At 37.9% G+C, this 15,464-nt stretch overlaps 1 protein-coding gene across 1 annotated transcript in view; it reads right to left on the bottom strand.

Annotated features, from left to right (window-relative positions):
* LOC126818578 (mucin-2) overlaps positions 1 to 2,129 on the bottom strand; it is a 46,961-nt gene extending 44,832 nt beyond the window's left edge. The window contains exon 1 of the mRNA XM_050546040.2: positions 1,778 to 2,129. Coding sequence (XP_050401997.1) covers positions 1,778 to 1,828 — 51 coding nt within the window. The 5' untranslated portion in view covers positions 1,829 to 2,129. The remainder of the gene's footprint in view (positions 1 to 1,777) is intronic.
* Positions 2,130 to 15,464: the final 13,335 nt, after the last annotated feature.

Genomic DNA, 15,464 nt, shown 5'->3' with positions numbered 1-15,464 from the left:
TAGGGTCGCCTGTCCAACCTCGTGGGTTTTCTCCGGGTCCTCCGCTTTCCTCCCACTGCTAAAGACCCCTACGCGCAAGCGAATTATTGAAATAAAATTAAACCATATGTTAGTCCCGAAATGACCTAGTTTGTGTCGAGTGGACGTTAAACCCCATTTCTCTCTCTCTCTCTCTTTATACGTCGATGGTATTTTGACCAAAGGTTAAAGTTGGTTGTGTTTCGTGTTTTATGATTCTATGTGTATCTCTATCTTTTAATAAATCATAAAATATTGAAAAATTTAAATATTGAAATAATGAAATCAAACTAAACTATCAAATATGCAAGAAGATTTACTAATATTCGTGACTCGCACTATTTAAGAGCGGTTTACTACAGGGGTCGATACATTACCTCTTTCTTTTTTCCCCCGAAACAAAAAAAATGTGACATGTTTCACCATTGTTTACTTTACCCCAAACCCATGACGTCATTATTTACTTAATGCATAGCGAAAATAAATATATATTTAAATTTATATCTTTTTAATAAAAGGAATGCGCGCAAAATTAAATCATTGGCTAAAAGCCTATTTTGTTTCTAATATTACAAGAATTGTTTTCTTTATAAGAATTTTCGTCCTTAAACGAAGATATTACAGTATCAGTTGAGAATAATTATTACTTCATGAAAACTGAAAAGACAGCGTCGTCTTCCGCCTTCCTTGGCCCGAATTGTGCAGAAAACTAGAACGTTAAATCTCATTTCAATTGATATTATGACAATTTACCTTCAGAGGCTGAGTTTCGTATTTATATTAATTAAACGTGGAATTTGATCGAAAACAGAACATGAATTGTAACATACCATTGTTAAACTTTGCAAACCTTGGTGTAAATTTAAACTTCTTGTTACTTCATAATAAAGACGAGAGTGACATTTTTGAAACGTTGCTTGTTATTTTATATACACGCACCAGTGTGGTACTATCCAATTAAACGCAAAGAAGTGCATTTAAATGATATTTCTTAAATACGTTAATTTGTAAATATGAAATGATGTTCAATTGAATGTAATGTTATATGAGGTTTCGGGCAGAAGCCGTCCTCCACGCATCGGGTAGAAAACAGAAGTGATAATCCATCTAGAATCGGAATTGGAAATACTAGTAATACTAGTAATAATATAAAAAAGATCTGAAATTAAAATGAAATCCAGAAAATTATAATCTTTGAGATTACACAATTTAATCGTATACGCCATACGCGTAACGGACAAACACAAACCAAGAAATGAAAAATAAAAAAAGAACTACAGGAAGGAAGTTTCGGCCTGTAAGAAATAGATGATAAAATGAAAGAAGATATAAACAAAAGAGTTTTACAAAATATCTAAGAGGTTTAGCCCTTTAAGACATTGATAAAAATACTAATAAAGCAAGGCATTTTAATTTGTTTTAAAAAAAACGGCACTTGATTACTACTTAAAAATCAACATAAAAAAAGAATGCAAAACAAGAGACTGGAAAAATGAACCCAAGAAAATGACAAAATGCAGTAAACGTAATTACAAGAAAAGCAAAACGGAAAACAAATACAAAAAAAGCAAAACCCAAGGCTTTAAAGTAACATAAAATACAATATCTAGGCCGCCAAAAAAAAAAATAAAAGAAAAAAAAAGGAAAATCTCATCCAAATGAATCCAAAGTTAAAATGCAAAGTACAAATATTTCTACAAAGAAAGCAAAACAAACAACAGAGAAAATAAAACGAGAAAATAAGGAAAGATAATCTTACCAATAAAGTGAAAGTAAGTAAAAGTATCCATGACAAATTCCGCCATTTCATTTTCTGCACACGCCAACACGACCTCTATAAAGAGGTTGACTTTTGGTGGTAACCCGCACAGAATAAAACTTTAATAGTTGCATTTAACCAAAAAACAACATAAATATAACATTTATAAAATACACAAAGTAATTTAACAAAGCACTTATTTATCCACAGGTAGATTTTATATCATCACATTTTGTCGCCATAATCCGATATATCTAACTTTCCTTGTTGTTTGTCTGTCTGTAAATCTGCACCTGCCATTGAAGCCAGGTTAAAACTTGCGCTAACACTGTTCTTCTCCGTGGCTATTCGCTTTCACGTCTAAATTTGTTCATATTTTGATCGATATTTCACCTGTTTCCAAACTTTCTCGAATGTTTACCCCCTTTACCAAATATACTTCACTGCGCATGTCTAATATCTCCCTTCACCTGTTCTCATGTAAACTAACGTCGTCATTAAATTCGATTTTTGGTGCACGTGATTGTCTCGAGACGACTTGACATAATACCCAATATAACTCCCAGAAACTGAAAATATGCCAGAAACGTGATATCTCGATTCATGAATGCTCATTTGTTCGCGTTTTAATTAATTTTTTCTGTTTTGTTTTTCCCCAGCCTTTGATTAGTATTATGACCATTCTCGGAACTACCCGATTTTAAGTTGTTGTTTTAATAATTGCGAATGGCCCAATGCTTTAGACCATAAGGTTTGTCACTGAGTCAGTCAAGTGGCATGTCTGGATGCGATCTCACACTTGTACGTGACAAGGAGTAGGGTCGCTTGCCCAACCTTGTGGGTTTTTCACCAGGTCCTCTAGTTTCTTCACACTGCTAAAGATGCCCTACATACAATCGATTGATGGAAATAAAATTCTACCATATATATTAGCGAACGCTAAACCCAATCTCTCTTTGATAAATAAACGAATAATGTCCTTAAAGCACGACCTAGGTAAATGTGATCACAGTTCTCTCTCGCCCTCCCATCAACCCGCAAACAAAAAACACAAACAAACAAGCCAACAGTGAGGCTGATGTCCCCCATCTCAATCCCAAAATAAATAGATGACACTCATTAATTACTACCACATTTATCTTTTTATAAACCATATAGCAATCAAATAGTTTATCACTCTGCTTAACCTGGGCAGAAAATGAGCATCGTGCAACGGCTAAATCTGCATATTGCTATGTCTTTGCTTAGGTCTGAAATGTTATATAAACTATTAATTAGACATTTATTAACATGACAAGACCTAATCAAATCTGGATGCTATCTGAGGCTTCCGATTTTCATTAGATTTGAATCCGTCTACCGTTCAACAGCCATTGACGATTAAACGCAAAAATGGATAATCGGGACTTTTTTAATTTCGTCACAACGGCAACAATGACAATCGAGGTTACAAGTTTTATAAAATTTCTCGGCTTAGAGTGAAGAAAATTGACTGAAATTTTCAGAACATTCTCATTTCATTATCTATTATTTAACTATTATATAGTGTGAATTGTCAGCTCTTTATCTAATCTTCCATAATGTATCTTTAACATCGTAGCAGTGATACAACGAAACTATAGACTAAAAATAGGAAGGAAGTCTGCTTCAAAAATGAAAACTTGGTTAAAGATGCATTATGTAAGATGTGAATCTGCCTAATGCAGGTATTTCATTTGGCCTTAAATGTTATATAAATTATAAATTAGACATTTTTTCACAAGTCTATAATCAACTCTCTAGAATATCGAGTGGTTGCGATTTTGAACAAACGTAATTTAAAAATTTAATTTGAAAATGAATAACCGAGACTTTGTTTTCTTATCGTAACAACAGTAGCAATGAAAATCTAGACTACACTTTTCTTCAAACATTCACAAATCTGCTTAGAATGGTGTAATTTGACTGAAATTTCCAATTTACTCCTTTTCATGATCTATTTTAAACTATTTTTTTGCGATAAATGTCAGCTCTTTATCTAAATCTTACATAATGCGTCTTTAAATGTGGATAAGACTTTAACCCCATTCACTTAATTATCAATGGTCCCCAGTGCGCCAATACTACCTGGGAAATTCAACAGACTTCGGGCGTTAAATACTTTCTTAAATTGATGCAATTAAAGCAGGGCAAATTCCTTGACCCCGACAATAAAAATGTCGATATAACTAAACCATAGATGACATGGGAACTAGAAAACTGTCTCTTGTTAATCGAACATACTGCAGGATTTATTGGGCTTTGTTTTCATTTGCAAGAAGAATATAATCGCATGGGAGCGTGAGAATCTAACAGATCTTTAACAAGGATATCACCGACTCAAAATCGGTGCTGAACGAGACATTTCCAGGGGATTTGTAGGCGTGTTTTCGCCTTTTCAATGGTTAAGCTCAAGGGACTGGCAAGGAGCAACGTCTTTTTTTGTCATTCCGATGGACAAAAAACCCAATGTCCCTTGTACAAGTTGACAAGCAGATAACAACAAGACGTGTCCCTGTATTCCAGTCCACAATTGGGTATCAGAAGAATAGTGCACGGTAAATTGAATGTAACACGGACACCCTGTATGTTGAGGAGAAATGGCTTAAAATGAAAATGAGTTCACCAAGTGCCTCACCAAATGACATGTCCAGAAATTTGGGTAATGAATAAAATGTCATCGGTTGACTTCAAGGGTAAATTACTTCACGAAACAGGAACTGGTTTCATACCCTTGGTAATCTTCTTCAGACAGTGTGCTATGAGGGATATTTTGCCCGGACAGAGGCGTTAAGGTCTACTCTTATATCGAATTCCAATTGCCAAGGGATCTTTACGTGTACGTCAATGCGTACGCTGGACCTCGTTTTTTCGTCCCAACCGAAGGAATATACGTTGTTATGACTTCAAAGATCAATTTGAGCAACAGTCATTGAATATTGCCCGAGTATAGCAATTCGAGCAACAGTAATTGAACACTCTTCCAAGTAACCCAAAAGTTAATTCAAAAACGTCTACACGCATGTCTATTTTTCTTTTTTTTCAAAAGTTAAAAATATTATTTCTACCCACTCAGCTTACGACGTATCATTAACCCCGCCATTAACAAAGCGACGACCGGTACTCGACCTTAATCGATTAATTACGGGTTGAACCCACTACAGATAAATCTGATGACAAACACGGTGAGAGATTGCGACTAGACAATCTTCTACCTCGTCAACTAATCGACAACATATTGATATACGCCATTAAATATCTCTCACAAAAACAAATGCACCGGAGGAAATTTTTTTGGCCATGTCAAGATGGTCTGAATGATTAGCACAGGCGGATTCTTCAATACAAATTTTTCCTACGATTTCGTCTCCGGTTGTGGAAGTTTGATTTGCGGTTGGAATCCACATAATTTACCGATACAACTTCTCTTTTGAGAAGTTCACATAACTAACAATTTTCTGTTGTAATTCTTTTTACTATATAGTTCGATATTTTATGAACAGGTTTGCAAATGGTTATCATCCTTATGCTAGTTAAAATAACTTGTTTACAGTAATCAGCCTTTCGTCGTACTATTTGCTAAATATACAGAAAGAGTTTAACATCCACTCAACGCAAACTAGGTCATTTCGGGAATAACATATGATTCAATTTATTTCAATAATTCGCTTGCGCGTGGGTTTTTTTTATCAGTGGGAGAAAATCGGGGGACCCGGAGAAAACCCACGATATTCACGGGCGATCCTACTCCTTGTCACGTTTAAGCGGGGAATCGATACCACGCCACTTGACTGAATGACAGACCTTTTGGACCCCCCCCCCCACACCACCAACTCCGATCCGCTCAGAAAAAGCTGGATGTTAAACCCCGTTCCATTTCATTATATTTCATTCTCGCGGGATATTGAATACCTGCATGAACAAAATAATATTAGTTGTTGAAATAACTAATTATTAAATACAGATTGTCAACTCTGGTTTTGACAGTTCTATGTGGCCTTTCACGAACAATTAAGATTGTAACCGTGGACAAACAATATTATGTGCCTCTGAATATTTATATATTTCATCTCTATAATATAGTTTTTAAAGTCTCCGCGTGTCATTTACCTCTTCTCTAGACTATTAGTCTTTAAAGTCGGTGTGCGTTATTTTCAACTTTCGGAAAGTATCAAATTTTACACCATTCAATCGGATTAAAATGATACCCATCAAAAGACTTCAATGAAACTCGTATTGCCCATTTCCTCGCAGTGGATACCGAATGTTGATATGAATTCATCATATATTTATAAATACTGGACAGAATTGAACAATTTTAGATTAATATTTCCCTTTTACAGATTTAACGTTCATACTATTGTAGTTTGCAGGGAAGTAGCAATCTATAGAATGTCGACCAGAGACTTTAAATTAAATGGGGGGGGGGTCTAGTGGTTTTTAACGCGTGCGCGTGAAATCACAAGGTGTGTCCTTGAGTCGTGGTTTCGACTCTACGCTTGTCCGGGTCAGTATGCGCCTTATTGATATAAAATTGAACCATATGTTAGTCCCGAAATGACATAAGTGGAAGTTAAACTCTCTCTCTGTCTCTCTGTCTCTCAGACGGTCAAAATAAACCCAGAACAGTTTAACCTTTTTGGTGACCTTCAGCGAATTCCAACACAAACCTTCATATTTAGGACAAATAAATAAAATGTATACATGTTTTTGTTTAACTACCTCCACAGTGCATTGTAATATTTATATATTTTATCTCATTTCTATTTTTTACGAAACGAATATCTCACATATTTTCACCTTTAGATAATATTCAATATTTATCCTCAAATAACGAACGCCGACTTCCTATAGTCGTAAAAGTAACAAAAACAGAAAAATAGAGACAATACGAAACGAAGCAAACATAACGAAATATTTGTTTTCACACGATTTTATATAAAAACAAAGAAGGAACATTTTGGTTTTTCTCTGATGTGTCAATTTTATGTCTTCCAAGAAACTATATAATTGTATAAAAACAATAAAATGCTGTACAGAAGTACAGGACCAGTAACAGTTAGTCCAATTATTAGTGATGGAACCATATAATCCTATTTTTATTGCTACTACCGTTTCATCCTAAAATCCTATCATTAATACTAGTACCAGTTCGTCCTTGTTTTATTACTAGTACCATTTCTTCCTGATACTAGTACCATGTAGTCCTATTATTAATACTAGTACCAATTAGTCCTATGTTTATAACTAGTACCATTTCTTCCTAATACTAGTACTATGTAATCCTGTCGAGTGGACGTTAAACCCATCTCTCTCTCTCTCTCTCTCTCTCTCTCTCACTGTAATCCTAGTGTTAATACTAGTACCATGTAATCCTATTATTATTACTAGTACCATTTAGTCTATGTTTATTACTAGTACCATTTCATCCTAATACTAGTACCATGTAATCCTATTGTTAATACTAGTACCCTGTAAACCCAATACTAATACCATAAAATCCTATTTCGTCCCTGTTTTATTACTAGTACAATTTCATCCTACTACTTATACCTTAAAATCTTATTGTTAATACTAGTACCATTTCTTCCCTGTTTTATTACAATAGTACAATTTCATCCTAATACTAATGCCATAAAATCCTATTGTTAATACTAGTACCACTTCGTCCCTGTTTTATTACTAGTATCATTTCTTCCTAATACTAGTACCGTGTAACCCTATTATTAATACTAGTACCAATTAGTCCTATGTTTACTACTACTACTATCATTTCATCCTAATACTAGTACTATGTAATCCTATTGTTAACACCAGTACCATGTAATCCTATTGTTAACACCAGTACCATGTAATCCTATTGTTAACACCAGTACCATGTAATCCTACTATTAATACTAGTACCATGTAATCCTATTGTTAATACTAGTACAATGTAATCCTATTATGAATACTAGTACCATATTTAGTCCTATGTTTATTATAAAGACAGGGACTATATTGATATCATTACCATCTATCTGTACCTGGATGATTTCAGTATGACATGTTAAATAGGGAGATTGACATTATAAACATTCCCCGTTCTTGTTATAATACCTAACTTGTATGTCTGTCTTCTAACAATCGACAGGATTCCTTTCATCGTTTTTATCCCGCGAATATTTATCTGTAGGTGGAAAACCTCCTCGTAAAATAATCGCCATATTCCTTATCTCAACACTACATGACAAACACGACAGGCATGACTCGATAAAAGACGATCTTTATTTTTCGACATCAGCGCTTTTACTCTGTGAAATGAAAAGGGTGTTTAACGTTTTTCTTTTTTTTGCAACCAAGCCACCTAATGAAACTGGCATATTATGCAGTGTGGACATAGGACCCGTTGAAAACCCTAGAGGCTGGACAGGCGATCCTACTCCTTATTACGTACCAGCTCGCAAGCGAGCGAAACCACGCTACCTGACTCAATGACAGACCTTATGATCTAACGCGCATGCCATAAACCATTCTACCACCCAACCCCCGCAAAGCTAAATAAACCATCTTTTAACCTTGATGACATTGATAAGGTTCTCTAATCACTTGATTTCTGTCAGTTTCCAATCAGCGATAAACATCTGTTTTGACCATTTAATATTAAACACTCCATATGGTGCAGTTATTTTTTTATTATAAATGCTAGTCGAAACAGCAACCCAAGCTACACAGTACTAGAAGTTAATCCAATTCTTAGACGTTATGTTGAAAGTTGTTGTAATACTCTTGATGATCAGCTGCACCACGATGGCTGATCTTTTGACCAGATATGTATCCAATAATGGTTTAAACCCGTATCCTAACAATGGTTTGTCTGGTGGTGCGCGGTGTGGAACTATGAGGTGTCCTGTTGGTACAGCCTGTAGACAAATTGCTGGAAGACTGCAATGTATAAGGATGGGAAAATAGGAACTGTGTGTGAAGCGAGAATATGTAGGCCTACATATCAGGACGAAATTAAAGACTTAAAACGCCGATGCCGTTGGTGCTTGTCCTGTACCATATGTAATTTTTCAGGGTTTAATCTACTCTAAAATGTATTAAAATTCAATATTCAGCATTTCATTAAGAAAACAAAATCAAACTGCCAATGATAGATACACACCTGAAACGGATTCAGTCGGGTTAAATCAGGTACATCAAAAGATTTTAACCATACTAATACGTGGCACTGGTTTGTTTATTACGTCTGCAGTGGATGCAGAAACTTTCTTTGTTGATTAATACTGCTTTTAGATATTCAACTTTCACAATATTATATCTTCAATCAATCTGATTAAAACACAGATCCTATTTCGTTTCGTTTTTTATAGTTCAAAATTTCGTTTTACTTGTCTTTACTACACTAGGATCTGGAAGAGTTGTTATAAAAACTGCATTCTGGTTGATGTGAGGGATTAGCCAATTAAACGGTCTGTTACGCGACTTCTTGGCGTGCGATGCACGGAACTATGGGTATACCACTAGAAACATCAACGCTGATCGCTTAATCAAATATCTCTCGCCATAGGGTCAAAAGCCGCTCGTATGACCCATGACGCGACCTTCTACTACAAACGGTCAGATCATCATGCAGAGATTCATGAACTCTTAAAAGACGAGAGAGAGAGAGAGAGAGAGAGAGAGAGAGATGGGGTTTAACGTCCACTCGACACAAACTAGGTCATTTTGGGACTAACATGTGGTTTAATTTTATTTCAATAATTCGCTTGCGCGTAGGGGTCGTTAGCAGTGGGAGGAAACCGGGGGATCGGGAGAAAATCCACGAGGTTAGACAGGCGACCCTACTCCTTGTCACGTACAACCGGGGATTCAAAACCACGGCAGTTGACTCAATGACAGGCCTTATGATACAGCGCGCACGTGCTAACCATTCGGCCATCCACCCCCACCCCCCATCCCTCAAAAGACAGTTTAATGTATTACATCGATGTTTTTAAGGTCTGTTACTTTAAGACATCGATGTTTTTAAGGTCTGTTACTTTAAGACATCGATGTTTTTAAGATCTGTTACTTTAAGACATCGATGTTTTAAGGTCTGTTACTTTAAGACATCGATGTTTTTAAGGTCTGTTACTTTAAGACATCGATGTTTTTAAGGTCTGTAATCCATGTTTTTAAGGTCTGTTACTTGAAGACATCCATTTTTTTAAGGTCTGTATCTGTAGACGAGACTAAACATAATTTGGAACATTAAGGGAGGAGTTAAGAGAGTTAATTAATATCTCTAGGATGTTGATCGGATCGGATTTCATTTTGCTGTATCCAAAAATAATCTTGACTTAAACTTAAATTTTCAAATGTGTTTAAATCAATAATTCTTTGACCAAATATAAATTACGGCATTCCACTGTATGGTTTGTTTAGTCTGTGCCAGGGCAGGAAGCCTCTGGCGCTCGATGAGCATGACGTTGGGAATTTTCCAGTCGGGTTTATGTCTTTTAAATTGGGACAGGACAGAGAAAGAAAACGAAATGAAATGGGGTTTAACGTCCTACTGTTCTGCTCCGAACTAGGCTAATGAAGATGGACATACGCCATACAGTGTGCTATGAGGGAATGTTTACCCGGACAGCGGCACTACGGCCTACTCTTATATCGAATTCCATCTGTCAAGGGATCTTTTGCGTGCACGCCAATGTGTACACGGGGCCTCGGGTTTTCGTCCCTCCATCCTGCATCACTGACAAGGGGGAACCACGCCGGAAAATCTGGATGAACTTTCTCGGCCAATGCAGAGATCGAACACTCGACCTCCAGGCTAGCGAGCCAGCGTCTTACCCACTTAGCCACGCGTGAACCCCGCAGGACGCAGAACCTGGAAATTAAATGCGTTTAGTCGTTCGGGAGTATGATGGAAATCTCTACATTTTGAAATCAACGAAGAGCAGGCGGAACGCCACCGTCTGAGCGAAATTCCCCCATAAAACACCGCTTGGCGTGTATGCCGCCTTCTTTAGCCTAATGTTAAACTCCGTTTCCTTTATTCCATGACAGAAAGCTGCATCAAGATTTTATAACTTAAATTTATACATTATTCAACAATGCCTTATACAAATGTATTTTTTTATGGAGAATTTCCACCTGTTATTAGGTGGGTTCACAAGGGTGTCAGATTCGAGATTTATAACTTAAATTTATTTATTATTAAACAATGTCTTATACAAATTTATTATTTTACGGAGAATTTCCACCTGTTATTAGGTGGGTTCACAAGGGTGTCAGATTCTGGTGTCGAACGAAAGGTGAAGTTAACACGTATAAAGATTCGATCGAAATTTCAGAACCAAATAATTGACGTTTTCCTTCTTGAATTTTTTCATCTTTCCGGACAGTCACTGACACATGATTTCCTTTCATCTTCGGATTTAAACAAAAAACAGAACCGACATGGTTAATGTTTGCTCTCGATTTTGGAATTGTTTACATTTTTGTTTTAATTGTTTTAAAAGCCGACTTGGCTAAAAACATCGACAACTAAATAACATATCTCGACAATCCACGAATATAAACCCCCACTTCACAGGTTAGCGGCGGGAACGGAGAGAGGTATGAAAGAAATGGCGGAAATAATTGAAAAGTTTATAGATTACGCGGATGAAAGTTGACACGATAAACCCCTTTCGTTTCTCTTTTTTTAAAAAGTGGGTTGTAAGGTAATTAGCTCGAATTTTGCTAGATTTAGATTCTAAGATTTGACTTACGTAATAATCTGTCTTGAATAAGCGTTTAATGTATTTATTTATGGCGGAGTAAAACTTCAATCATTTGTATAATAAAACAGTTGGGTTATCTCGTTCTATTTGCGTTGAGGTTACATTGTGTACCTGAGAAATAGACCTATCTTGATCTATTTAAATTTACTTTAAAAAAAAAAGACTTGCTATTCCCGGATTTACATTTTACCTGGGTAACGACGGCAAATACGGCGTTGGCTCAATAAAAGAAAGGATATAAAATGAAATTGTGTTTAAAGTCCTACTGTTCTGCTCCGACTGGGTTAATTAAGACGGGAATACGCCATGAAGTGTGCTATGAGGTGAATTTTGCCCGAATAGCGGCGCTACGACCTACTCTTATATCGAATTCCAACTGCCAAGGGATTTTTACGTGTACGCTAATTCGTACACGGGACATCAGTTTTTTCGTCCCATTCGAACAGCTGTCCTTGTCAGGCCCTCCGTCATACACCACTGACGGGGGGAACCTCGCCGGAAAACCCCGATAAACTTTCTTGGCCAACACCAAGAGCGAACCCCCGACCTCAAAATTAGCGAGTCAGAGTCTTACTCACTGAGCCACCGTGGCTCCCAGTTGGCTCAATAACCAGTTCGATCACGGTGCAGGAAATGAAATAAAATGGGGTAGCACGGCCTACTTTTCTGCACCGACAGGGAATACGTTTCCTATAGGAGTAACTTCGCCTGGACAGTGAGTGGTACTACGGCCTACTCTTATTTCGAATTGTCAAGGGTTCTGAAAATCTCGAGGATTTTTCTCAGCCAAATTCGGGAGCGAACCCGAGACCTCCAGGTTAGCGAGACAGCGTCTTATTCGCTGCGTCATCGCGGCTCCCTCAAGAGGTCGGCCGCGATAGTTCCTTCGGGAGTTTGCAGCGTGTTTTCTCCTTGTCCTATAGCAGGATGGATGCCTGGTAAGGAACAACGTCTAGTCGTCTAAATGGGGTTCCGTAAACATGTTTGCGTGTGTATAAAATATATCTCAGCAGTTGGAAGTATTGGAAGTTCAGCCTACTCTTCATGGAATCAACCGTCAGGAATTTTTCATTTACGCACACGCTTGCACATTTAGTTTTTTTGGTACCATCCGAGCAACTAGATATGGCTCCTTGTCAAGCGGAAACCAGACTGAGATATCCCGAGAAACCTTCTCGGCCAACATCAGGAACGAACCCGGGACCTCCTGGTTAGTGGCCACCGTGTCTCCTATGTTCCTAGTGCTAGTCTGTTATTTGGACCCGCACCCGCGAAAACACAGTTTAATTTAAGCATTAAGGGGGGTTGGATGGCCGCATGGTTGGTACGTGCACGCTGTACCATACGGTCTGTCGTTGAGTTCACTGGCTTGGTTAGGATGACCCGTGGTTGTATTCGACAAGGAGTAGAGGGTCGCCTGTCCAACCTCGTGGGTTTGCTCCTCCGGTTTCCTCCCACTTGCTAAAGACCCCTACGCGCAAGCGAATTATTGAAATAAAACTGAACCGTGTGTTAGTTCCGAAATGACCTAGTTTGTATCGAGTGGACGTTAAACCCCATTTCTCCCTCTCGAATAAGCATTAAAGAACTTAAACCCAACTCCCTTGTATCAGTACAGTAGATCAAATGTACCGCCCCAACCCCTCAAAGGCAAGAACACCCTGTGCGGACACAGGACCCTGTGCGCACACCCTGCACTACCCACGCCCTCGTTCTCATCCTCCCTGTGCGCACCGACCCACACCCTCGCCCTCGCCCGCCCTGTGCGCACCACCCTACCAACGCCCCCCTCACCCGCCCTACCAAATAACAGAAATACATTGACATTATTCAGATTGTGTTTTAACCTGACCTCAACTTTTACTCGATATCCAGATATATTTTTTTATTTAGATTTTTTTTTTGTTTTCTTTTGTTTATTTGTTTGTCTCTGTACAGGATATCAAAATAGTTTCCCTCTGTTTTCGTATTTATCTAAATTAAATCAAACCCTGGACCCGGTTACAGAATAACCTGAAATCTATAGTCAATGCATGTTAACATAACGATACAGGTATTTGTCCTGTTTGCGGTTTGGAGATTAGAGAAACTAACATGGCTACACTAGACATGAGGTTTAAAGTCCTACTTTTTTGCATCGACTGGTTAATAAAGATGGGCATGCGTCATGTAATATGCCCGGACATCAGCGCTACGGTCTACTCGTATTTCGAATTCCAACTTTTCGGCACCAATCGTACTAATAAAGACTGACATACAACATGCAGTATGGTATTCGGAATATCGTATCCGCACTTCGGGGTTCCGACTACTCTCCGTCTAATTACAACTGCCCATGGATCTTTAACGTGAATGCCAATGTATATATATAGGACCACGCTTCTTCGTCCCATCCGAACGACTTTACCGCATCCCTTACCGTGCTGGGGAAAAATCCGATGAACTTTCTCGGCCAACACCAGGATCACAGGAGGGTTGGATGGCTGAATGGTTAGCGTGCGCGCGCTGTATCATAAGGCCTGTCATTGAGTCAACTGGCGTGGTTTCGATTCCCCGGTTGTACGTGACAAGGAGTAGGGTCGCCTGTCCAGCCTCGTGGGTTTTCTCTGGGTCCTCCGGTTTCCGCCCACAGACCTCTACGCGCAAGCGAATTATTGAAATAAAATTAAACCATATGTTAGTCCCGAAATGACCTAGTTTGTGTCGAGTGGACATTAAACCCAATTTTTCTCTCTCTCACATCAGGATCAAACACGGGACCTCTATATTAGCGAACCGACGTCTTATCAACTGAGCCACATGGCTCGACTAGAAATGAAATTAAATGGGGGTTAGGTCGGTCGGTAGGACAGCATTTATGTTTAGGCTAATATAAACATTAAAATTTACAAGTACACATTTTAATTAAAACTGTTTAAAATAACACGTAATTGATCCCGCTTATCATCTGATGCTGTTTATACTCCGAGAATAAAAACAAATGTTATTCTTAAATAGGACAGGTCAATTGATTATTGTAAAAGAACAACCGGTTTCTAAATGTTGAACTTGCCAACATTGTTTGGTATTTTCTGTAAAACGATTGATGTCCATGTCATGTAGAACTCCATATAAAAGTGGGGAGTTGGATGGCCGAATGGTTGGGGCGAGCGCATTGTGTCATAAGGTCTGTCATTGAGTCACCTGGCGTGGTTTCGATTCCCCGGTTGTGCGTGACAAGGAGTAGGGTCACCTGTTCAACCTAGTGGGTTTTCTCCGGGTCCTCCGGTTTCCTCTCACTGCTAAATATCCCTACGTACAAGAATTATTGAAATAAAATTGAACCATAATATGTTAGTCCCGAAATAACCTAGTTTGTGTCGAGTGGACGTTAAACCCCATCTCTCTCTCTCTCTCACTCTCTCTCTCTCTCTCTCTCTCATACGAAAGTTACGCTATCTACAAGTAACTCCGCTTGAGAACAGATATGAGTTAGACCGATATTATTAATATACTTTGATTCGAGATAGAAATGATATTTAGGAGTAGATAATTTAGCTGTGATGTCCGTACAGTTCACAAAGTATTACCAGACTTAAGTTAAGAATGTACTCAAAATTGTTCGCCTTATTTTAACTAAAATATAGCAACTTATAAAACTTTTGTTGATTTAATGTACCAAATACATCAATAAGAAACTATGTGCATAGTTTTGTGTTTCTGTGAACTCAGAGTCTGGTCAATATTAAATTCAAGAGAAGCAAAAGGATGGTTTGTTTTTAAAGTTAAAACATAATACAATGCCAAATATCAAAAGGATTCGAAAGCGAGAGAGAGAGAGAGAGAAATGGGGTTTAACGTCCACTCGACACAAACTAGGTCATTTCGGAACTAACATATGGTTTAATTTTATTTACACAATTCGCTTGCGC

This window comes from Patella vulgata, chromosome 4 (assembly GCF_932274485.2).
Source record: "Patella vulgata chromosome 4, xgPatVulg1.2, whole genome shotgun sequence".
NCBI classification, from domain to species: domain Eukaryota; kingdom Metazoa; phylum Mollusca; class Gastropoda; family Patellidae; genus Patella; species Patella vulgata.
This window is presented reverse-complemented; position numbering and strand designations above follow the sequence as displayed.